A 26168-nucleotide genomic window follows, 5' to 3' on the forward strand; every position below is an offset into this window, starting at 1 on the left:
TTACTCTGAAGCCTTGGCAGTACCTAAAGCGTCTGCAAAAACGTAGAAATGTGTCTGTGTTGAAGTTGAGGGGAAGTGATCTTTTTACAGCTGTAAAAGCAAAGGCATTGGAGATATGTTACTAACTTTAGCGTTTAATTGATGTGCTATAGCAGTGATAGGAGACTAACTCCTGAAGTCCCAGGAAAGAGAGAAAGAACTGTTCAGAGCAGGAATTAACCAACATTAACTATCTTTCTGACTTTTGGAATAGAATTTCCAATTTTGTTTTGGATGTTGAAGTTTTCTACATCAGAAAGGGAAGAATTAAAATGGCAGATTAAAATCAGAGGGTGGAGAGGAAGGATCCTCTAAATTAGAGAGGGTAGAAAAAACTCATATAGAAAGCAAGCACTGCAGTGGAAGAGAGTGTTTGACAAAACAGGTCAGAGAAAAGGATCAGTTAATGGAGAAACAGTGAAGTTCAGAAATAGTGAAACAGTAGAGTGAGAAATTTTCTTGGTGATGCCTGAAAGGATCCAGCTGGCTGGAAGCACCCACCTTTACACTGGAAAGGAGTATTTCTGTTTGGTTGCAGGTCATTTTCCCCTTTTGTGACTAGGCTTATATTTTTCTGTTGCAAAGATAACCTAAGTTCAGCATACTCACAGGAATATGCCATTTCTAGTGAGAACTTCACTGAAGCGGAGCGGTTCCTAGGCAGTCTTGCTGCATGTGTTACTAATGATCATTTGAACTATTTCGTAGGAAAAGCTCCTTTATAAGTCAATGACCTAGAGTTTGTTATGAATCTGTGTATGTATTTATTCAGTAAATAGATCATTAAGAATTTAAATTCAGCTCTCAGTATCTCTAGGCTGAGGACTGACACACATTGGAGGCCTAAGGAGAATGAAAACAGGAGCTAAGGCAGCCCAGCCCTGCATGGGAAAGTAAGGAGCCGTGAGCCTGCTTCCTCAGGTGAGATTCACTTGTCTCACTTCAGATGTTTATAGCCTAGCCTCCTCTGTTTAAGCTAATTGTCTAGGCTATTGTAATAGCCGGTGGAAAGATATAGGCATTTCTAAGGCATGACTCGTGATCTTTTGTAAGATGAGATGACCTGAACCTGCAGGAGAGGATTGTTTCTTTGTGAAATGGAGCTTGAGGTAACCAGAGTACATGTAGATGTTTGCATCATGGAAAGCCACAGCTGGGGCAGAAGAGCACCATGGTGCTGGAGGACATGTCTGGCACTGGACACCGCTAGAAGCGAAAAGACAAAGGCCGTAAGACTTTCTGCTACCTGTGAATTCACCCTCCAGATCAGCAGCATAATAGATCTCTTAGAGGAGGCTACTCTATCTGACAAATGGTTGGTTTCCAGTTTTGAGGGTGTTTGTTGGTTTTATTTAATCCCTCTTGGGAGGGAGTGAGTTATATAACAACGTGTCAGTACACCCACAGCAGCAGAGTGGTGACAGTCACCGGGTGCGAAGAGCAAACCCAGGATGCTGTTTGCCCTGAAATTTTAAATAAAATGGGCTGTTTGGAGGTGTTTAATTGCAGGGTTGGCAGCTCCAGTTTTTCTGTCCTGAATTTTGTGGTAGTCATTGTCAGTCTTGAAAATGTGGCTTCAGAACTCCTGCAGCTTTGTGTGAGAATCTGTATTGCTTTTTTAATTCTAAGCTGCTAAATGTTAGGGTTTGGAAGAAACTTTAGAAATGTGATTCACAGCATTTTATCTGTATACTGATTTTTATTCACCACTGAAGATCTTCCATCTGCTTTTATGTTACAAAGTTTGGGGCTGCCTTCGTGGATTTTGGGCATGTTGCTTTGTCAGTGTTGTAAGAATTTTTGATTTGATTACGTAGGCAGGAGTAATCTGAATAGTTCAAATTTTTTTCTAGCACTCAAACCCGAGTATAATAGAAGAGAATGCAGACTGGGGGTGCCTTGCATTTTTTGGTAACATAAAAAATCTGGAAAAGTTGTATTTTTTCAAGAAAAATAACAGCTTGTAAGGTGGAGGTTTTTTCAGAGTTTCAGTTTTTACTCACTGTGACTATGTGTGTCTCAAAAGAATAACTGACAACAAGAGAATTAGATTTCTGGTAGGTTTTCTGGCCTATGAACATCTAATTACATTTGTTAACCTGAAGTAAAAAACAATTGTCAGAAAACAGGACATGTCGATGTAATTATTTTCATTGTTTATCTTGTGATAGCAAAATGCACACAGATCAATATAACAATCCCTGTTAAATGTTTCTGTTCTGTAAGACTTGGGGAATGATGCTAATGCAAATGCTATTCTGAAACTATCCTGACGATAGTTTCAGAAGTTTCACTGGTCATAGTGAAAGCACCAAAGGTATGGAGGGGAATCTGCTAAAAGCCAAATTATGCTCAGTTTTTGCATGGTGAGTATCAGAGAAGGTACTCTGTTAACCAGGCCTTTCTGTAGAAAGATTCTGAAAGCTTTCCTTTGAGCAGTTCTGAGTGTCCATCAGGCCTCAGTCTGGGAGAGTGTTGTTGATCTGATAATTCTTGCCTTGGGCTTTATAAGGTAATAATATCCACAGACCACAAAATCACTTCTTCTTTGTCCTTCTGGAACTATGTTATGTCTTTGTTTTGTTGTCATGGTTTAACTCCATCTGTCAACTAAGCACCACACAGCTGCTTGCTCCCAACCAACACCAAAGCAGGATGGGGGAAGATAATTGGAAGGGTAAAAGTGAGAAAACTTGTGGGTTCAGATAAGAACAGTTCAGTAATTGAAATAATAATGATAATTTGTAATGAAAAGGAAAATAACAGAAATAAATGCCAAGAAAGACAAGTGATGTAAATGAAAACATTGCTTACCACCAACCAGCTGATGTACAGATACTTCCTGAGTGGCAGCTGCCCGGCCAACCTTCCCCTAGTTTATATGCTGAGCACAATGCCATATGGTCTACGATATCCCTTTGGTCAGTTGGGGTCAGCTGTCCTCGCCATATCCCCTCACAACTTCTGCACCCCTAGTGTACTTGCTGGTGGGGTGATGTGAGGAGGCCTTGTCTCTGTGTAAGCACTGCTCAGCAGTAAGGAAAACACCCCTGAATTACCAACACTGTTTCCAGCACAAGTCCGAAACATAGCCCCATACCAGCTACTATGAAGAAAATTAACTGTATCCCAGCCAAACACATACTACATTTCTGTAGTATGCTTTTTTGTCTATTACCTTTAATAGCTTAATATCTTCGGTGGATGTTGTCAGTGCACTTCTCACCCCCATATCGAGAGCAGGAGAGCTGTATGTCTTACACTTTTCAGCACAGATATCTCTAGATCTCCACGGATGATGGCAAGAATTGGAAACATGAGCAGGAGTATGTGGTCAATTTTTCAATGAATTATTCACTTGTGCAAGAAGGACCGTTGCTATTTTGCATACTTAGCATCCTAAAAAGCCTTAATTAAAGTCTTTGTTGAAAGTCAATGTTGAAATTTTAAGGAAGGAACTGGATCAGTCTTTTCCACTGAACTCCAGCAGGCTGGACATCCCATTACAAAAGGCATGCTGATGCTAGTGTGTACAACAAAGATTTCAGGCTTAAGGTCTTGCCTGCAGTCTCTAAAGTCTGTCACTGTTGCCAACACAGAGTCCTGTAGTACCAAGATACTTTTAATTGAGAGGTGGCATACCATTGAGTTAGTAATTCACCGATTTCATGCTTGAGTTCCTTTAGGATTCCTGGGTTGAGTGCCGTCTGGTCCTGGTGAGGTATTAGCATTTGTTTCCTTGGTTCCTGTTGTATTGCTCATATAGTCATTGCAGTTTCAAACACATCCTTGGAGGCCCTGTCAGGAGGGGTCATGACAGGGAAATCCTGAGAAATAGCGTTGCAATATTATAGCAATAATGTGGTAAAACTCTGAGATCTTACAGGAAGGGGAAGTGATTTTATTTTAATAGAGAACTGGTTTCATTCCACGCTGTTACACTTGTGTTCTTACCAAGATACTTCTGTCCACACAGTTTAGCACTGAGATGTGTGTAACCAAGTTGCTGGTTCAGGGTGCATTGCAGCGATTTCCAAATCAGCACTGAAATCATTCCAAATCAGACAGGGGACTCCAGCTGTTGAGTTCTCATCACAACTTTTGTACCCTTAGTTTGGCAAGCATATAGTTAGATCCATCTGGTTAGTGGTTAGTTTCTCTATCCTTTCTCGCCTCTACATCATCATGAATTAGTTGCAGTTTTAGACTTCTTTTCCTGATCTGAGTACACGAAGACACTGCATATAAATGTGCTGCAGTCTTGCTGGCTTGCTAATCTAGGTGCCATAAACAAATGCCATTCTTATATGGCCTCTTCTGTTTTTCCTGGTGTTTCTGTGCTCAAACTATTACTATTTATTCTTCATTCATATCAATGTTAATACTTCTATCACAGTTTTTTAGAGAGGCTTCTGGTGCTGTTACTGTCACTGCAATGAATCTGGTGAATTTTCTGTAATGCGTTTATCTTCTGAGTATTCCTTCACTATCCTGATGATGAGCTGCACCCCAGAGGTTCTGGCAGACTTCTTGTTCCTGATGTGCTTGAAGAAAGATTTATCATTAGTCTCTGCCAATTGTTCATCGGATTTTTTGTTTGTTTTGCCTGCCCTGCTGTGTTTTACATTTAGTTTGCCAGAGTTTATGATCTATTGAGCTTTTTTTTTTTTTTTCTATTTGGACTTGACTTCAGCTTTTTTTGAGGGTAGCCTCACTTCTGCACTGCTGATTTAACTGTTCTGGTTTCCTTTCTTCCTTTCTCAGGTTTTACTTAATAGGAAGCATGTACCTGCCTTGTCTTTCCAGTCTCATCATCATTCATAGTCTCCACAGTGCTTGTAAAGATTTAAGTTCTTTTTCTGTCCCTTTTGGATTCTCTTCACAAGCTCCCTTACCTTCTTGTGCCTGCACTCTAGACTGGATGCAACTGTAGGTTTATTTTTCACCTCCACTGCTCTTGTTGGGAATCTATTGCATGAAGGGTTTTTCAAAATCTTCCAGCTGAAGAGCCACTCTATATTTAGGACCAAATCAAGCGTTGCATTTTCTTTTGTGGACTTCCTACCCAGCTGCTCTGTGAAACAGTCACTGAGTTAATGCAAAAAAGTCATATCCTGATAATGATGGGATATTTGTGATCTGCATTGAAAGGAAGTGATCTGAAGTCTCCCATTATGGTACTGCATTTTTGTCATATCACATTAAATGTTGCTGTTCTGATTAGGTGGTTGTAAGGACCAAAATATCTTCCTGGTTTAGCCTGGAATCTAGTTCATGGGTATGTTGCTTTAATTGCAGAAATGACAGGTTTATATATTTAGAGTAAGGGGAACTGAACATACTTGTAAATCAAAGTTGTACTTTATTTAGTATAATTGTAGAATAGCTGGGATCAGAAGGGACATTTAAAGATCATGTAGTCCAACATCCGTGTCCTGCCATGGACAGGGACATCTTTAACTAGATCAGGTTGCTCAAAGCCCTGTCCAACCTGGCCTTGAATGCTTCTGATGATGGGCATCTACAACTTTCCTTGGTTGACAAACAACTGTCCCAGTATCTCACCACTATTGTAAGAGCTCTTCATTGTGACCAATCTAAATGTACCCTCTTTCAGTCTAAATCTGTTGTCCCTTATCCTGTCATTGTAGGCCCTAGTAAAAAGTCTCTCCCCATCTTTCTTATAGGCCCCCTTTAAGTACTGAAAAGCCACAATAAGGTCTCCTCAGAAGTTACCTTCTTCAGGCTGAAGAACTCAAGCCCTCTCAGCCTTTCTTCATAGGACAGGTAATCCAGTTAAGAAGAGAAATTCTTCCTTTGTGTGTTAAAGATGAATTCACTTAATCCACTAGACAGTGTTGAAAGCCTCTAAAGGTACAGTGAAGAAAAAACAAGTGATACTAGTTCTCTTTAGATTCTTCAGGCAGGCTGTTTTTCAGCCATGTGTGTTCCCAGGGATGGTATAGTGTTCAGGGGGACTTCAACTGCTCTGGCAATCCAGAAAACAGTATTGTAATATGCAAAGTCTTGCAAATTTTCAGCAATTCTTTTGATGGGCAGTGTTGAAAGCATCTCATGTTGAATATCCTCTGTATTTGCTTCTGACTAAAAGGAAGAAAGGGGTGGAAGAGGGTGGTGAATTGGATGGACAAGGTATTAAGCAATGGCCTGGAAAACATACTTCAGAAAATCAAAGAATTTGTCAAAGTCTGAGAACAGAAGATTTAGTGGTTTCTTAAAGACATGCTGTAAGGGCACAAGTACAAGCTGTTTCTTTGGGAAGAATAGATAGCCATAATTGTCACTGCCTAATTGCAAGTTATTCATTAGTCTGAAACTAAAGGAGCCATGGAAAAAAGGGGTACTAGTTCAGCTTTTGAACATGTCTTAGAAAAGTACTCACTTGTAGAGACATTATTAGAAGGACTCAGTACAAAACAAGACAGAGTTGGCAAAACTGCAGCAAGAAACTATTCTATAAATATATTAGTAGCAAGAGAAATCACTGAAGAAAGACCATGTCTGTTAGGCAGAAACACTAGAAAGTTGCCGACAGATGAGAGGTTGTAAGGACCGTTTTTACTTCATTGATCAGGATTAAGTGAGTGGACAAGCACAAAGGGCTAAGATGTCAGAACACAGCCTGGCATGCATACACAGAGGCTTAAGCTTGGGGTCTTTTCCTAAATGCTCTTATGGCAGATAGAAAGTTTAGACAAATCACTAAAATGGTTGATACGATTAGGGATGTTATCTGTGAATGAACAGAAGATAACCAAAATTCTGGAAGACTGAAAAAGGACCAACTTAGTGCCTGTTTCTGAAGGGAATTAGAAGTGGAAATATAGAACACAACTACTGCCCAGGCAGGTTAACTTCTGGAAAAATACTGAAACAAACGATTTATGAGTATTTGGAAGAAAGTGAGGTGGTGAGAAACAATCCACATAGACTTGCCAAAGACAAGTCATTTTGAATTAGTTTGTCTTCCTTCTGTGACAGAGCAACATGCCTGCTGGGTATGGGAGAAGTAGATTAGATATATTTTGACTGTAGGAAAGCTTTCAACACGTTCTAGTGCTCCTATGAACAGGATGTAAAAGTACTATGTAGCTGAAGCTTTGTACAAAGAAGACATAAAACCAGGCTTAGTGCATCATTGTGCTTGTTTGTTTTCAGCTGCAGAGAATTTCCTCATTTTGGAGTAACCTGGCCCAAATCTGCTACTAATTAATATTAATGCTGTGAACAACAAGAACTTTTAATTAAGATCTGTCCTGCAGATTGTATCAGAGATAGAAGCTATGTTAGAGAACAGATTTAAAACCAATGGTTTCTTTTTTTTAACACTGTAAAAGCTAAGTGTGAAGTTGGCAAGAATAATCAAATACCACATGGAAACTAGTTGCTAGTTAAGCAGGTCTGAATAGAAGAATTTTGAGGTTGCAATTGATTCAGGCTGGACACTAATTAGGAATGACATCTTGTTGGAAAACATTGCCATTGGCTGTATAGGCAGAGTGGTTATATGCAGCACTCGTCTGTCTTGGAAAATACCGAGTAAGGAGTGAAATGAAATGTGCCCTGCATGAGGCTTCAGGCTTCAGAAAAGATGTTTGACTGGTTGGAGACAGGCCAAATGTAAGAGCACCAAGAATGAGCAAAGATCTAGAAACCCTTCGTGACATGACCCATAGCTCTGGCAGTCTGTGCCTGCAGTTCTTGTTCATGTTGCTGAACAATTTAGGCTACTGTTGACTGTGAATTACAGTAAATCTTGTATATAATTACGGGTTTTATTTTTTCTTTTCATGTAATCTTCACATAACTGTATTAAAAAAAGGGGGAGGGAAAGTCCTCATTCTGAAAAGGTTCTTACTGAGATTACAAAATATGGTACTTAAAAAATTGAGAAAGGCCATTTGTTATGTGCATAAGTATTTTCAGCCTCCACATGTGACTGTCGGCCGTCTTTTTAGTTATGCAGTTGCATATTGTTTTTTCTCATACAGGTTTCTCATCTCATTTACTGTCAGGAAACAAGATGCTGGTTTACACAGAAATCCAGCTGTCACGGTTTAAACTCTGTCAGCTACACAGTCTTGTTCGCTCACTCCCCCCACTTCCTTCCCCCCCCGCAGCACCCAGAGGGACGGGGAGGTGAATCAAATGAATGTAACTCCCACGGGCTGAGATAAGAACAGCCCAGTAACTAAGGTATAACACAAAACCACTGCTGCTACCACTAGTAATAATAATAATGATAAGGGAAATAAAAAGGGAAGAGAATCCAATACCACCCGCTGATACCCAGCCTGACCGAGCAGTGAACTAGCCCTTCTGGGTAACTCTGCTGCATCCTGGGCATGATGTGCTGTGGTATGGAACACCTCTTTGGCTAGTTTGGGTCAGGTGTCCTGTCTCTGCTTCCTCCTGGCTTCCCCTCCTCCCTGGCAGAGCATGAGACTCACAAAGTCCTTGGTCAGACCAAACATTTGAGCAGCAACTAAAAACATCGGTGTTATCAGTGCTGTTCCCAGGCTGAAAGTCAAAAACACAGCACTGCACCAGCTACTAAGAAGGAGAAAAATGACTGCTACTGCTGAACCCAGGACACCAGCAAAGGTGTGTTCCTCCTAATCACAGAACTGTAGAATGGTTTGGTTTGGAAGGGACCTTGAAGATCATCCAGTTCTAACCCCTCTGCCATGGGCAGAAACACCTTCCACTAGACAGGGTTGCTCAAAGCCCCGTCCAGCCTGGCCTTGAACGCTGCCAGGGATGGAGCAGCCACAGCTTCTCTGGGCAGCCTGTGCCAGTGCCTCACCACCCTCACAGGGAGAACTTCTATGTTATATCTAATCTAAATCTACCCTCTTTCAGTTGAAAGCCATTCCCCCTTGTCCTATCCCTACATTCCCTTGTAAAAAGCCCCTCTCCCGATTTCTTGTAGGCTCATTTCTGGAATTGAAGACTATTATAAAGGTCTCCCCCTGAGCCTTCTCTTCTCCAGGCTGAACAAGCCCAGCTCTCTCAGCCTGTCTCCATAGGAGAGTTGCTCCAGTCCTCTGATCATCTTCGTGGCCCTCTAGACTTGCTCAAGCAAGTCCATGTCCTTCTTAAGTTAGGGGCCCCAGAAATGGATGCATTACTCAGGTGGGATCCTGCCAGTGTGTGTGTGTTTGTTTGTTTAATTCATGCGATTCTACTTGTATACTACACAGTATTGGTAATTTCTGTCAGCTTACTCAAGGAAGTTAATGAGTTTGAGCATTTTAATATCCAATTGGTCACATTCTCATTGTATGGTTTTAGTATAGAGGATACTTAAGCAATTATTGCCTTAATATAGCCAAGGAGGTGAAATTACTTGTACTTTATTGCTTGCATAGTTTTCCATGATAGCTGGTGGTATATATTGGTTAAGCTATGTCAATGGCCGTATTAGAAACAGACTGTTCACTTGCAGAACATGAATTCAGTGTGGTATCTTTTGTTCTTCCCATTCATGCTGTAAATTATATTTCATTAATGTGGTGTAAGGAAATTAATTATATGCTATGCACAAAAAGATTATTATAGTGATGTATATAAACTCATAGGTAAGCAAGATCTTTTTCTGATCTTTCTTCAGTTGATGCAACTTTTCCAATGCAACTGGAAAGAAGTACTGGTCTGTGTTTTGTATATAGAAATGAGTAACACTTGTAAGAGGCACTTACACTTCAACACTGTGTGCTGAAGGGCAGGGGCTATATATTTTTGGAAGGTGACTTTCTTGAACTACGTGTTTTAAACTCAATTTCAGTCTGACTCCATTCAGACAAGAGAACTTTGTTATCTTTTAAAAGTGAATGATTTATACTTGCACTGTGCCATTCAGCCCAAAGAATCTAGAAGTAGCTATAAAAATGCAGAGTATTGGGTTTGCAAAAAGCAAATCTGTTTCTTTTTGCCTATTATGTCAGCCAGTTTCAAACAGGAGCTGTGCAGTGAGAGGCCGTAATTACTTGCCAGGAGGGATAGAGGAGCTTAAGGAATCACAGAATCACAGAATCCCAAGGGTTGGAAGGGACCTAAAAAGATCATCTAGTCCAACCCCCCTGCAAGAGCAGGGTAACCTACAATACATCACACAGGAACTTGTCCAGGCGGGCCTTGAATATCACCAGTGTAGGAGACTCCACAACCCCCCTGGGCAACCTGTTCCAGTGCTCTGTCACTCTTACAGTAAAGAAGTTCTTCCTGATGTTAACGTGGAACTTCCTATGCTCCAGTTTACACCCATTGCCCCTTGTCCTATCACTGGATATCACTGAAAAAAGCCTAGCTCCATCATCCTGACACCTACCCTTTACATATTTGTAAACATTGATGAGGTCACCCCTCAGTCTCCTCTTCTCCAAGCTAAAGAGACCCAGCTCCCTCAGCCTCTCCTCATAAGGGAGATGTTCCACTCCCTTAATCATCTTTGTGGCTCTGCGCTGGACTCCTTCAAGCAATTCCCTGTCCTTCTTGAATTGAGGGGCCCAGAACTGGACACAATATTCCAGATGCGGCCTCACCAAGGCTGAGTAGAGGGGGAGGAGAACCTCTCTTGACCTACTAACCACTCCCTTTCTAATGCACCCTAAGATGCCATTTGCCTTCTTGGCCACAAGAGCACATTGCTGGCTCATGGTCATCCTCCTATCCACCAGGACCCCCAGGTCCCTTTCCCCTTCACTATTTTCCAGCAGGTCAACCCCCAACCTGTACTGGTACATGGGGTTGTTCTTCCCCAGATGCAAGACTCTACACTTGCCCTTGTTAAATTTCATCAAGTTCCTCCCCGCCCAACTCTCCAGCCTGTCCAGGTCTCGCTGAATGGCAGCACAGTCCTCTGGTGTGTCAGCCACTCCTCCCAGTTTTGTGTCATCAGCAAACTTGCTGAGGGTGCACTCAGTTCCCTCATCCAGGTCATTGATGAAAATATTAAACAGCACCGGTCCCAGCACCGACCCCTGAGGAACTCCACTAGTCACAGACCTCCAGCTAGATTCTGCGCCATTGACCACAACTCTCTGCCTTCTTCCTTTCAACCAGTTCTCGATCCACCTCACTACTTGATCGTCAAGCCCACACTTCCTTAGCTTATCTATGAGGATGCTGTGGGAGACAGTATCAAATGCCTTACTGAAATCAAGAAAAACTACATCTACCGCTCTACCATCATCCCTCCACCTAGTCACTTCCTCATAGAAGGCTATAAGGTTGGTCATACATGACTTCCCCCTCATAAAACCATGTTGGCTGTTCTTAATGACCCCCTCATCCTTGATATGCCTAGTGATGGAGTCAAGAATAAGTTGTTCCATCACCTTTCCAGGGATGGAGGTAAGGCTGACCGGTCTATAATTACCCGGGTCCTCCTTCTTGCCTTTCTTATAGATTGGTGTGACCTTTGCCATCCGCCAATCCTCAGGCACCTCGCCCGTTTCCCACGACTTACCAAAGATGATGGAAAGTGGCCTAGCAATGACCTCCGCCAGCTCCCTCAGCACCCGTGGGTGCATTCCATCCGGACCCATCGATTTACAGATGTCCAGATTGCATAGCTGATCCCTAACCCAATCCTCATCTACCAAAGCAAACTCCTCCTTTGTCCTGACTCCTTCTGGGGCTATAGAAATCCGGGGCCCTCGGGGAGAGTCTGCAGGAGTAAAGACAGAGGCAAAGAAGGCATTCAGCACCTCTGCCTTCTTTATATCCTCTGTCTCCAGGGTACCCACTTCGTTCAGCAGTGGGCCTATATTGCCTCTTGTGTTAGTTTTATTTGCTATGTATTTGAAGAAGCCCTTTCTATTGTCTTTAACCCGACTAGCAAGATTGAGTTCCAAGGAGGCCTTAGCTGTCCTAATTGCCTCCCTACATCCTCTAACAACTGTCCTATATTCCTCCCAAGCGGCCAGCCCCTCCTTCCATAATCCATAGATTCTCCTTTTCCACTTGAGTTTGCCCAGCAGCTCCTTGTTTAACCACGCCGGTCTCCTAGATCCCTTACTTGACTTCCTACTTATTGGGACGCTCCGATCCTGAGCTTGGAAGAAGCGGTCCTTGAATGCTAACCAACTATCTTGAGCCCCTTTACCGCCTAGTACACTTTCCCATGAGACCTCCCTTAGCAGTTGACTGAAGAGGCCAAAGTTGGCCCTTCGGAAATCCAGAACTGTGGCTTTGCTAGGTATTCTATTCCTCCCACACAGGATCCTAAACTCCACCATCTCATGGTCACTGCAGCCAAGGCTGCCATTGACCGTCACCACTTCGACCAAACCATCCTTGTTGGCGAGTACTAAATCTAGCAGCGCTGCTCCCCTAGTTGGTACGTCCACCATTTGCATTAAGAAATTATCATCAATGCACTCGAGGAACCTCCTAGACTGTGAATGACTGGCTGTGTGAGTCTTCCAGCAAATATCGGGGTAATTAAAGTCCCCCACGACGACTAAGGCATGTAGTCGCGAGGCTACTTCCAGTTGCCTGTAGAAAGCCTCATCAACTCCTTCGTCCTGATCAGGAGGTCTATAATAGACCCCCACAACTGTATCACCCGTGCCAGTCAGCCCCTTGATTCGTACCCACAGACATTCCACTTGCTCCTCATCCGACCCCGGACAGAACTCAATACATTCTAGTTGCTCTCTCACGTAAAGAGCCACTCCACCACCTCGCTTTGCTGACCTATCTTTCCTAAAAAGGACATAGCCATCCATGACCACATTCCAGTCATGTGAACTGTCCCACCATGTCTCTGTAATCGCCACTAGATCATAACCTTTAGCCCGCACACAGACTTCTAACTCCTCCTGTTTATTCCCCATGCTGCGTGCATTGGTGTACAGACATTTCAGGGAGCCAGTCCTAGTACCCTTTTTCCCCTGCGGGACAGGGTCTAAAAAGCTATCCTTTCCCACAAGTGAAACAAGAGATTGATAGTCCTCCTTAGCCCGCCATCCTTCAATCCCTAGCATGTTCCTCTTGGGCTTGTCCCCAGCAGGCCCTGTTAAATCCCCTCCCCCCTTCATAACTAGTTTAAAGCCCTGTCAATAAGCCCTGCTAACTCCTGCCCCAAAACCCTTTTTCTTCTCTGGGACTGGTGTATCCCGCCTGTCACCAGCAAACCAGGTGTCCCATACAGCAGCCCGTGACTGAAAAACCCAAACCCCTGCCTTTGGCACCAGTCACGTAGCCATACATTAACCTGCAGAGTCTTCTTATATATCCCTTCACCCTCGCTTGCAACAGGTACGGAGGCAAACACCACTTGCGCTCCAGACCCTTTAACCAGCCGTCCCAGGGCCCTGTAGTCTCTCTTCATTGCCCTTACGTTCCTCGTAATAATTTCGTCACTGCCAACCTGAAAAACCAGCAGTGGGTAGTAGTCAGACGGCTGCACCAGTTCAGAGAGCTTCTTTTTAACATCTCTAATCCGAGCCCCAGGCAGGCAGCAGACCTCCCTGTGGGGTGGATCCGGTCGACAAATGGGCCCTTCTGTTCCCCTCAGAAGGGAGTCACCCACCACAATTACTCTTCTTTTCTTCTTGGTTGGAGAAGTTCTGAGGTATGTGGGTGAGTGACTAGCCCTGGGTGACTCACTAGATAGATTTGCCTCACCATCTCCATTCACCTGGCCCTGAAGTTCCAAGACCTCGTACCTGTTATTCAAGGGCAACTGGGAGGGAGGAAGGGATTGTGAGGGTTTTCGCTTACCTCTCCGAGGAGGAACCTCCCTCCATCCATCCTTGTCCATTAAGCTCTCTCCTTCTGTCTGATGGTAGGAGGGAAGGGGATCCATATCTTGTTGAAGCACTTCCCTCTGCCCTTGCCTTAGGGTGTGGTTCCACCAATCTATTTCACTTTCACACTCTCTAATGGCTCTCAACCTTTCTACCTCCTCCCTCAGTTCAGCCACCTGCCTGAGCAGGTCATTTATTTGCTCACAGCAAACACAAGCAGTATCACTGGCTCCCTCCAATACAAGTGCCAGGCTCAGGCATTCGCTGCAGCCAGAGACCTGCACAGCTGCATGTCTGCAGGAAGGCTCAGTCTGAATACCTTTCCTGTGAAACTTTTGTCGAGCAACTTAAAGATTTCTGATTGTTAAACTGAAGTCCCTGATTTCAGCCATCTTCTGCATGAAATCCACAGACTGAAAAGCTCAGGAGTGATGGTGGTCACAGCCGTGCTTGCATTCTCTCCAATATTTCTCTGTAAGCTTCCAGGGGTTGTACTAATGAAAGCTCCTAGCATGTCTGCAATGCAGTCTGGAGTGTGACTGCAGTTCCCTATGCATATTCTCTGCCTCTGGTGCAGGGCACTGGAGGCAGTGAAGACCGAAGCCCCTATCTTAGCAATGGGAGTGGAGCGCGCATGCAATGGAGAAACTCCCATAGTCTCTGTTGGCAAAAAGAAATTGTTGTGTATTAACCAGTTTCCTTTCATTACTCCTCTCCCTAAACATCTCTCTCTACAAGCATGCTTAAACTTTCTAATAGTTAAATACTAAGCTTCACATATTCGTGCAGATTGTGCCTGAAAGCATTTTAATGAGTCTGTCAGCTGAGTGGCCTCTGACAAAAGGAACTGTAGCTGTTCTTGTCAGGTAGCTTCATAGATTGTCCTGCAACAAACAGCTGAACAGAAGAGGATAGTGTTTGAGTCAATTATGTTGCTTGATTTTGTCAGCTGGCATATGGTATTTGCAGTCTTTAAATTGGTTTAAAACATAGATCTCCTGCTGTGCTGATAGCTAAATCTGATTATTCAATGATCTGGCTTTTCCTGTAAGATACCAGAATTAAACAGGGCAGCATATTTATTGCAACATGCACCAGGACCTCATCAGTGTGTCCTTTAATGAGGAATTTGTGAAACCAGCTTTGTGGGATTAGAGTACTGGAGGTAAGGTTTGACTGTTCCAATGTGCCTGGCATTTATGAGGAGGTAATAAAAGGTGTCTAATGTGCTACCCTAGATATTATTATAGCTTCACTCTGAAGCAGTAATAAATACCTGCTTACCAACTACTGTAGAACAATTTAGTAATCCTCACTGCAATATTAGACACAAAAGTAACAAAAGTACAAGCTTCAATATTTGGCTTTCCGTCAGCGTTCATAAAGAAAATGATGACTAGGTTCAGTTCTGGTCTCAGAAATTTGCAGACAGACATAGAAAACATAGCACATTTGTAATTTAAAACTTGCTTCAGACCCTTTTTCTTCCACATTACATTGTGTTTCTCCAGTTATAAGTTCATTGAAAATTATCTTTTCTGTTTGTTTTGGTGTTTTTTTTTTTTGTGTGTATAGCAGATATTTAGATGGTATTTATCATCATCTGCACCTAAGAGATGAGTAATGTAACAAGTTTTGCTGCATAGCTCAAAACTCTGCAGTGAATGGTCCTGTCTCATAAGTTGCTGAACAGTCTCAACCCATTGAAGACAAAAGTAGTAAATTTCAAATGTGCGAAGTAAAAGGATTTAAGTAAAGAAAATGCTTTTTTCTAAATCAAGTGTCGCTTATGCCCACCCACAATATTAATTAACATTAAATTCTTTTAGTTTTAGAGAGGAGCTGCATGGCATTCCTCCCACTTGGTAAACCAAATGCATATCCACAATGGTTTTGCACACACTGGATTTACAGGTCTTTATGGGTCATGTATATTGCACTTGTACAGAAGAATGGTTATCTCCTGCTTGCATGGGATTAACTGTTTATTCATAGTACATTTGTTCTGTGCTTGTATGACAGCTTTGCTGTTGCTGGGGAGCAGTGCAGGTGTAAGTACCTGGGGATGTGATAGGCTTGAAGGATTGCACAAAGACTCCAGGTTAAGCTGCTGCAGCAGCTGCCAGGGCAAGGGATCCAGCCTTTGCCCTGAAGACCCTTTTCTTACACTTTTAATTTGCCCTGAGGAAATGAAGCTGTCTGCCACATAACTAAATGAATTCTCCCTGGGGGCCCAGATCAGCCTCTGTACCACAGGTTGAACAGAATAAAATCTGTGTGATTCCTTCAGCCTGTTTCTGTAAAACATCTGAAGCTTGTGCTGTGAGCAGAAAGATTTGCAAATACCAGTTGCACAAAAGTATGCAGGAGATAGACAAAACTCACAGTGATGTTGTAAATTTTAAAGTGAAATATCTGTGTATAGTCTGTGTGCCATATTCTTGCTGATTCCTGGGAATCTTTTTCAGAGCTGGCCTTGGTTGGTGATCGTCAACACTGGAGTTGTGTATCAGTTATGTCCCCAGGTTAAGACATCATGGGATTTGTTCCCTGCAGTGTTTCTAGCTTGTTTAAAAAGTAATCCAGGAATCAATTCCTTCTTCAAGGTTTGTACTATGCTCCTGTGTGTGTTAGCACTAAGAAGTTATGATGGTGATCTTGAGTTCTCTCTTCTCATGATTCTGCAGTTCAGAGAAACACATACAGAATTTTAGTTCTTCAGTGTGCGCATAGTTGCAAGCTAATTCTTACTTGGATTAAAGAATGGGATCTGAAAAGTGCAGCTGATGTTGATTGCAGCTCTTTTTCTTATACGATACTTCAAAAATCTGATTCCCCCTTCTAATATAAAGAAAGTTATGTCAGTAGTTGGCAATACCAATTAGGGGTCTTGCCCAATGCTGGACTCTGTCAGAGAAGAAGAGTGGGAGGAGACTGTGTCGGAAATAACTTGTCCTAAATTAAGTTCCCAAACCCCAGAAAATACTCTGCTTGCTATGTGGATAAAACCTACCCTTTTATAGTTCTAGAGAGAAGATGATAAAAAACTTGAGTAACAAAGTGATTTTGACATGGCTAGATGTGCAGTTTTCTCAGGGTGACATCTCTGCCATGGCTGACTGACACTCAGTAATGATGTGCACATCCCTGTTAGGGAATACTTGTTTTCTCTGTTGAAACTCTCCTGCTCTGTTGCTCACACCCTAGCTCCAAGTGCCTTGTCTCTGCAAGGGGTGTGTGCAATAAGTAAATGCTTCAACCAGAACATGCTGATGCTGGGCTGTGTCCGAGTGCAGTGGGCAGCTGAGTTAATAAGTCCTGCTGGATTGCTGCTGACTCTGGCATGAAGCACAGTGTGCAGAGATTAAAAAAGAAAAAAAAAAAAGTAAAGCGAGAGTCTGCAAAAATACATTGAGACTCTTGGTGGAGGAGTTTGTAGTCTAAAGTTGTATCTGTTAACTAAAACTGCTTCATTTTAAATGGACAGGAAAAATCGGTGATTACCAAGGCTCCTTTCTTGGTTGAGAGATTCTCAGTGTGCATATTACATGGAACCTAAGCAGGATCAAAGTTGGTACTTTTCGCTTGCACCCATGTGTGATTTCTAGGTGCATCTAGGATATGGCCCATGCAAATGTAACCCCTTCCAAGTGTTTGATAGTACTGGGTGGCAAGGGAGGTTGTCAAAGGCTGTATACCTCCAGAGCAAATCAGAGTGAAGAACTGAGCTAGAGGACATCTAATTTGTTAAGTCTTATTGAGTCCTTTATAAATGTGGTGATAAACTTGTTTCATAACTTTTGGTCATTTATTCTGTCTTTATGTGTATGTTTTTTTCTCCTGAAAAATTTATTGTGCAGGAAATGGAAATACTGTTCTTGAAATTGCTGTTGCAGTCCTAGTAAATATAAAGACTTTCTGATAATCACAAGTAAAGAAATTTAATGACAAAAGGAGACATGGTCATAGAAGAAATAGCATATATTCCTGTATTGTGATTACAAAGAAGAAACCGAATTTATGTTGCTTATGTCAGGCTAGGAGCCAAACACCATCCTTTTACATTTTTAAGGCTTGATATCAAATGCAACACTTCCAAATGTCTGCTGTCCCATTTCTTTTGTTAATCATTCTGTAGAAATAATATCAAGTTTTCAAAGGACAAATGTTTGTTTCCTGAAAATCAACAAAAACGAGTTACTCTGACGTCTTGTTACCTGAAACCATTGACATACTGTTCACTGTAGCTGGTAACACACCCACGTCATTCATAGTGCAGTAGGGCATTTGCACAAATACCTCACTTTGAGGATTTGTGGGCATTAACTGCTGCAGCAGTCTCAATGTAATGCAGTTGCAGTTCCCAGAGTGCCATGTCATGCTCTGCAGGGTTGGCATTGCCATAGGGTGGTGATGTTACAACCAAACAACCAAACTAAATAAGAAAGCTAAATTAGCTTATTGTCTCTGATTCAGATCCTATTTAGAAGTTCTCATTTATTTGGCTGATATAAAAACATTTACAAACTAATTTTGTTTCTATGCTGGAGTTTATTTTCAGTGGCTCAGACATAGACACATTTTTCCTCGGAACAGCCTGTAATTCCTTATCACTTTCCCACCCTTCTGACTGAAGTATTTCAGTTAATTTTGTCAAATGGCCTTTCCAGCTGGGGGCTAGGAGAACACAGTGTACCCAGCCTGTGATTGCTATTCCCCCTGATTACTGAACATGTGCAGTGTCTTATGGATTTAAGGGAGCTGAGAACCTCAGAAGAACAAGGTCTGTGTGTCTGTCTTGGAACACCAGGACTGACACCTGCAATGAGGCTTTTGTGGTCTGGGATAAAAAGCAGTTAAGGAGAAAGATCAGAAGAATTAATGGGATTTGATATGTAATCTTCTCTCAGAAGAATCCTTGCAGGCTAAGGGGATGTTGATGGTTGTTGGAGGGGGTTATGGAAGTTCACTTTTCTTAGTGGACAAAAGACTGCTGTTGACAAGTGGTGCCACGGAGGTGCTGTTTGTGCTCCTCCAAAACCTTTTGACTTCTTAGAATCTTCTGAGATTTCTCAGGTGTGTACCATCCGAAGCATCTCAGACCAAACCTGCCTTCTGAACGCGGCTTCTTTTGAAACTGCTTAAAGCTGGTGTTGGCCAAAATTCTATGAGAGTCTCCTGAAATGAGGTCCTGTGGGGAGCCAGGCTCCCTGTGCAGGTGCCTAGGGTATGACATTTTGTGTGGCTTGCTCCTGTTTGGATGACAGGAATACAAGTGTCAGGCTTTCTTACCAGGCATGAGACATTCTCTCAGCAGCTGTTCATGCTAATTTAGTCTTCCTTTGCAGACAGATCTTTTACTTTGATTGCTTGTGCCTTTGTAGAAACAAAACTTGAACCACCCAGAATATCTTCATTTACTCTGCAAGACTACTGTAGTTCATCCTTTCCACACTTACCATCTAAGTTGCAGTAAATGCACACTTACAGTTTTCTAGTTGTTGAAGGGGGCTTCCTGCTTTCATTTAATAATTTTGCGTTTAGTACTTGTTCTTTGCATTCACTCACATGGGTGCTAATGAACTCATTTTCAGAATAGTCTGATTTAACAGGGCTCCTTTTATTCCCTAGAGCAGTATGTTAAATATTCAGATTTCCTGATTGCTTTGAATATCTTGGCTTTAGTGATTATGCAGAATTATTCTAATATCCCTGACTTAAAGAAGTAAAATTGCATAAAAATAAAGCAAGTGGCTGGGTGATACAGTAGGAGGCAGACATCTCTGGTGGAAGTTACCTAATTGCAGCCATCATTGCAATTAAACCTAATGTTTGCTTCCAGTCACGTCAGTTCTGTGCATTTAGTTGGCAGGTCCAGCTGCCTGAACGTCAAGTGAGACTCCAAAGTCAGCCTTCAAAAAAGTACGGATGTAAGATCTATACCCAGTTGAATTCATGAGGAATCAGGGTATTTTGAAAGCTATTTCCTCTGCTGTAGATACTATTTTGCTGCAATTATTATTTAAAATATATTGATACTGCTTTTTTGGATTTAAAGTCACTCAGAACAAAGAAACTAAGAAATACTCTTCTCTCTACAGGCATTTTTTTGTCCTTATTTTGATGCCTTTTCAAGGATATTTTAGGACAGTGTGGTGGTTGTTTTGTTAGTTTTGGGGTTTTTTTTTGCACTGTAGTGAATGTTTCATAGCTGAAAGTGGTTGCCCTGACTTCAGAGGTGGGACTTGCAGCATTTTAGTTGCTTGTCTACACATATGCCTTTTGGCCATAGTATTTAGCTTAAAATAGCCTGTCATAGGGTTGAAATGAGTTACCATGTCTGATTATTTGTAAATCCTATCCATCTTTCTCAGTGCCAGTCAAAGACATGATGCTCATCTATTAAACCTACACAATTTTCCACTTAAATACCATGAACAGAAAGGGTCCCATTCTCTCTCATTTCTGTGTGTGTTGGCATGCCAAACTTGCTTGTTACTATGAAGTTTTTATGACTTTAGTGTGATAACATCAATTTTCTTTTCTCATATTCTCAGTGTTTCCTTTCAAGTCCCTGCATTTTAAGCATCTGTCCCATCAACACTGAGACACCTGAGTGTCATCGCGTGGCATGTGTGGGACAGCCAGGTGATCAGACCTAGTCAGCATGGTGTGTTTTAGTCGAGAACGGTGAGTTCTGCCCTGATAATCAACCCTGATAACATAGCACTATTCAGGGTTTTTATCAGATTCTGGCCTCATAGACAATCCTGATTAGCACATACAGCTGATTAACATTAGGCATGCAGATATGTTTTTACTCTTTCCTCCCTGAAACACCTTCATCAGGAATTAACAGTTTTGTCTTGGAAACCGGTGGCATTTGTCTAGGAAAACAGAAGCTTCATCTAACCTCAGTTTCAGGAGCAGGTTTTAGCTAACCATGTTTGGATTTTCCAAACTGCGAATCTGCAAGGCCTTCCCACGCCCAGATCTGCACACACAGATATGTGAAAATCAAAGGACATAATCTGGTAGAAATTCTGCTATCATTATAGGGTATACAAGATGATGAGTTTTGGCTGAAGTGCATTTTTCTAACAGGCAGCATCTGGCTTTTAGTATTAAAAATAAGTCTGTGAATAAAATTCAGGCTATTCACAATGTGTTATCATACGACTATTTTTCAGGAACATTTGTCTTTCAGGTACTGGATAGAGTGATTCATTTCTAATGATAAATATTTTGCCTCTTTTGCCGAATCCATTGTTTTAATTCTAGAAATGAATCAATGAGGACAGAGCTTTCTATTTACAGCTTGCCCAGCTTAGGTTAATGAGCCAAAACAAAATATGCACAGTGTTGGCTGTAAAATAATAGATCATTTGCTGTGGGCAGAAAGCACTCTTCTCAGAAGCAAAGGAATTGTTAGGGCTAATCAGATACTTTTTTCTTTTTTTTTTTTTTTATTAGAAAAGCTAATTCAGGAATGAGATGACAAATAGACATATGAGCTATGTATTTTAGAGGATGATGTTGGCTGCATGTTCTGTCCTTATTTACCTCTTTTGAAAAGAAATGAGAAGACATAAAGAGAAAAGAAAAAGAAAAATAGTCTTATGCAACATGAAAGAAGATACTGTTGTCCTTTTGTTCCCAGTGCCTGCTAGGTTTAGGAAGGAAGAGGACAACAGCATTGCTCCTTAGGTTACAGTTCTGTCTTTAACATCCAAAACTCATTGTGCAGCATTGTTTGGGGTTTGTGTATGTGTGTGTTGTCTGAAGGTGCAAGATCACCAGTCAGTTTTGGGGCACTGTGTTTCGAACTACTCATAGCTGACTTTGAATGCCCTGTCACTGGAAGAGTTCAAGGCCAGGATGGATGGGGCTCTGAGAAAACTGGTCTAGTGAAATGTGTCCCTGCCCATAGCAAGGGTGGTTGGACTAGATATCTTTAAAGGTCTCTTACAACCCAAACCATTCTATGATTTTATGACTTGAAATATACAGCTCCTGCCCTTTTGTGGCAGTTTGCATGAACCTGCCATCTCAGTTTAATATTCATTCCTGCTGTAATACATTTTCAGAGCAGTGTTAGGTTGACCTTTCTTATGGAGCATTATAGACCATCTCTTTGACAGTATTTTCATGTTTAGATACAGGTGAAACAACTTAAAAGTAGTTGCTCTGTTCTCATTGATAACTCTGCTCAAAGGGTGTTACAGCTTTGTGCTCTCCTTAAGGCTGCCTCTTCATGGGGTTAGGCAGTCAAAACTGAAATTAAGTAAGGAAATACATGTAAAATAATTCTGTACACAACAAATAAATGCAGTATCAGCAACTGTGAGTATTTAACCTAACATCTTGGTCTAAGTAAGCTAATTTATGCAGAGAAATCTTGTTCTTCATTATGGCTGTTACCACAGTGAAGAATTAGTCTCTGCTAGAGATTGCATTGCAAATGAGGACATGGAGGAGGAACAGGAAGAGGTGTGTGTGTGAGGGCACTGCTAGATTTCTGTGTCATGTGTGTAAGTCTCTACACCTGAAATATCAGTCATTAGCTTACATTAAACTCTGGAGGAAAAAAAGCTCCTCCAAACTTCAGTTGGTACCTCAAAAAACCAGCAATAAAAATCACTAGTATCTTGCAGTAAGTTGTATTACCTTGCCATTAGTAAGGCTGGAGAGAATTAGTCACTTTCTCCTCACTCATCTTTTTTAGACTTCTGCGAGGAAGTGAACTGCAAACAGGATTTTTACTTTGCCAGCAGGTTTTAAAATAGCTGTCATTTCTGTCCTCTTTTGATTTTAAAAGAAATCAGGCTTTTAGATACACGATTGGGGTTTGTTTTGTTTTGTTGTTTTTTGTTGTTTTGTTGGGGTTTTTTTATTTATTTTAAATTCAGCATTATAAAAATTACTCCAGTATGAGTCAGTGCTTTGCTACTTGCCTTTTACCAGCTCCTTACCTTGCTTAGAAAAAAACAAATCTGAATTTACCGTGTCATGGGTACCAAATGTTGCAGACATGATACTGAGGGCTGAGCACTTTCAGGTTATTAGTTAGCAGCCCCTTATAATAACAGAAGAGTCTTTAAGTGAAAGTTAATTTCAAGGACTGCTTAATAGAGTTATGTGAAAATGAAGAGATGAAGGTGTCCCATGGGAAGCATGTGGTAGGTGTGAACAGTGTGGTGGGTCAGAGGCACAGGACTGTAAGGGCAGGGGGACTTCTGGGGTGAACATGCTGTGTAGTTATGTAATGTGAGAAGTGACGCTGCTGCTTTTCTCTTTGTGCTTTTGTGGTGAAAAAATCAGATATTTGACTGAAAATCTAGGGACAATTAGAGGATAAAAAGGGTGCCTGATCCTCAGTTCTTCAACCTAGTTCTCCCTCAGCATAGGTGGTTTGCATTTCTGTGCATGATCAGAGTACCACATGATTATAGTAACTGACATTTAGGTTTTCTTGAGTACGCTAACATCTGGGCTAGAAAATTACGGTACTTCGTGTTAGCTGGCTTTCTAAACTAATAATGATCTGTGTTGTACTTTTCAAAGTGTAACAGCATCATTATAGACTTAAGTGCTGCTGCCCAGAATAGTTTGACCTGGTTGTTAGAGTGCTTTCCTGAGGAAAGGGAAGTATTTCCTGTAACCATTAGAATGTTGCTTGTCTACTACCTTTGACTGTGTCGTGGTTTAAACCCAACCACAAACCTCGTTCACTCACTCCCCCCCTTCTTGCCCTCCCCCTGCTCCTGGAGGGACGGAGAGGAGAATCGAAAAGAATGCAACTCCCACGGGTTGAGATAAGAACAGTTTAGTAACTAAGGTATAACACAAACCACTGCTGCTACCACCAATAATAATAGTGCTAAAGGAAATAACAAGAGGAAAGAATACAACACCTCAGCACCAGCTGACTGATAACTCGCCCCACTCCCCCCAGCCGAGCACCGACCGATACCTCGTCCAACCCTGCAGTCCACTAGCCCTTCGGGGTAACTGCCAGTTACATCCTGGGCATGACGTGCTGCGGTATGGAATACCTCTTTGGTCAGTTTGGGTCAGGTGTCCTGTCTCTGCTTCCTCCCAGCCTCCCCTCCTCCCTGGCAGAGCATGAGGCTCAGAAAGTCCTTGGCCAGACCAAACATTTGAGCAGCAACTGAAAACATCGGCGATATCAGCACTGTTCCCAGGCCAAAAAATGAAAACATAGCACTGCACCAGCTACTAAGAAGGAGAACTGCTGAACCCAGGACAGACTGAAAGGAAATACTCTTGTTTTCCATGATGGAAAGCCTTTGGCTTGTGACAAAATGCTTGGAGTGAAGCATTTAAGATTGGCAGAGGTGATATTTAAGGTACATCCTTCCCGCCCCCCAGTTCTTCATGTTTCCTGTTAATTGCTTAGATACTCTATTGAGTGCTTTCAGTTGTTTCAGACCCTGTTCCTGAGAGATCTGACAAAGTACATCACATCATACAGAGCCTTTTACTCTTTCTACTCTGGAAGATAAATGCCTCATTACTCTTTGTCAAGGTTTTGTTTTTTTTTGAGAACACCTGAAGTTACTTATGTATTCAAAATTTTTGCCTGCCTATTAGGAGCTTTCTTCTTGCATGTGGCTTTCACTCCCCTTACCTCATTAATAATTTTCCATTTCCTTTATCCCTAAAAGTATAATCACCCCAAAATGCACTGAAATCAAACTTTGAGGGTTCTGAGATGTTGGAAGCCCAGCACAGGTCTTGGGAATACTGTAAGGATGATGTTTCTGTAAGTTGTCCATGAAGTGCTTATGTATCCAGCCAGCAACATATGAGTTCATTGTTCCTACACCCAGTTCAATAACAGGAAAAAATAAACTGTTGCAACTAGACAGTGTACACTTGGGAGTGTATTTCTGTTTTAAAATTTAAAAATATTTTTGCTATGTCATAATTACACCATTACATTACAGATATCTCCTCCATGCAAATTTTCAGCAAAGATTTGTACTGGAAGTATTATAGTTGTTATGAACATTCCAAAGTTGAGGCATATCTAATGTGTTGCTCTGGTTTTCCTTTTCAGGAAGATGTGGCATCATGATAAATGACTACCACAGGTGTTAGATTTTTACTATGCCTCTGAGTAGTGCCTGACCTTTATTGGTGCATAGTTTTATAACTGTGCAGCACTGAAATAACGTATTCTGGGTTTTGGATTCTGTGTTAATAATGTCAAATAATCATGGTATTAAAAGAAAAGGGGAAAAAAAAGGTTTATGCAATTAACTGCCATTTACATTTGTGACCCTTACAAAAATGTTAATGCTCCTGTAGTCTGCGGGGGCTTATTTCCTCTTGTGTGAACTTTTGGTTTTTGCTGGAAGTAGGAGCTGGAAACCTGTTCCCAAGCACTAATTTTATCCCACGGATTCATCCAGTACCATTTAGCCAGCTCTGATCCAACACCAGCATACCTATGTAATCTTCTATTTCCAAGGCAAAAATTGCAACCTAGCCTCAGTTCAGTGCTGCTCAATACTTCTACTGCACTTTGGAGCTCTTTGAAGCTGGTGCTGGCTGCAGCAAACTCCATTCTTTCCCTTCCCGTATGTACTGTGCAGAGGAATATCAGAAGATACCTGTCTTCTCATCAGTCCTGCAGAAAAAGAAAAAAAATCAGGAAGGGACACATCCACTCATGCTTGTGAAGTCTCTAAATATTTCCCTTTCCCACCTTTTGTAACCAAAATGTTCCTTTCCCTCTAGAGGAGGGAAGAACTATGCCTACTTCTCAACTCTGATTTTGTGTTGTAGGGTTGGAAGTGGTGAAGGTGGTCAGTCAATGGAAGATTTTCACTGGCAAGAATTTGAATCATGTATTTTCTCATCACTAAGGGAATAACTCCCCCAGGATGCAGAGCCATAAGAGACCACAGTACTGTTCATTGCTGAGTACTTACGCAAACTCTGAAGATGATTCTGGGAAACATATTGCCATATTATTCTACAGTCAAGCTGTAAAAGACACACAGTTTATCAACTTCCATTCAGGACTATGCTGTGGAACTGTAGCAGTTCTTATAATAACGGGTCATTTGAAAAGCTCAGCAGGAATGGGATGGAGTTCACTGATGATTGCCAGCCAGCTGTTGGCTCACTGAGCCTTGAGCAAGGATGACCAATGTGGCTCCCAGCATGTATGCACGCTGCGCTGCCCAGACTGCCCCTGCTCATGGGGTGGCAACAAGTAAAACTTCTGGTGGTGTTTCTGAATTTCCCAGCTCTTCTGGGTCTCTCTGCTTTGTACCTGTCCGTAACTTTGAGGGCTAGTAGATAGAGCTAAGGTACTCT

The 26168-nt window shown here is 41.9% G+C and overlaps 1 protein-coding gene across 4 annotated transcripts in view; it reads left to right on the forward strand.

Annotated features, from left to right (window-relative positions):
- DCLK1 (doublecortin like kinase 1) overlaps positions 1–26168 on the forward strand; it is a 250495-nt gene that overhangs the window by 47922 nt on the left and 176405 nt on the right. Inside the window, exon 1 of one of the 4 annotated variants that reach the window (XM_065678392.1) lies at positions 24128–24187. The exons of the other annotated variants lie outside the window; for them this stretch is intronic. Coding sequence (XP_065534464.1) covers positions 24143–24187 — 45 coding nt within the window. The 5' untranslated portion in view covers positions 24128–24142. Of the gene's footprint in view, positions 1–24127; positions 24188–26168 lie in introns of those variants that run through there. 4 annotated transcript variants of the gene reach the window in all.

Source organism: Lathamus discolor, chromosome 4 (genome assembly GCF_037157495.1).
Source record: "Lathamus discolor isolate bLatDis1 chromosome 4, bLatDis1.hap1, whole genome shotgun sequence".
Taxonomy (NCBI): Eukaryota; Metazoa; Chordata; class Aves; order Psittaciformes; family Psittacidae; genus Lathamus; species Lathamus discolor.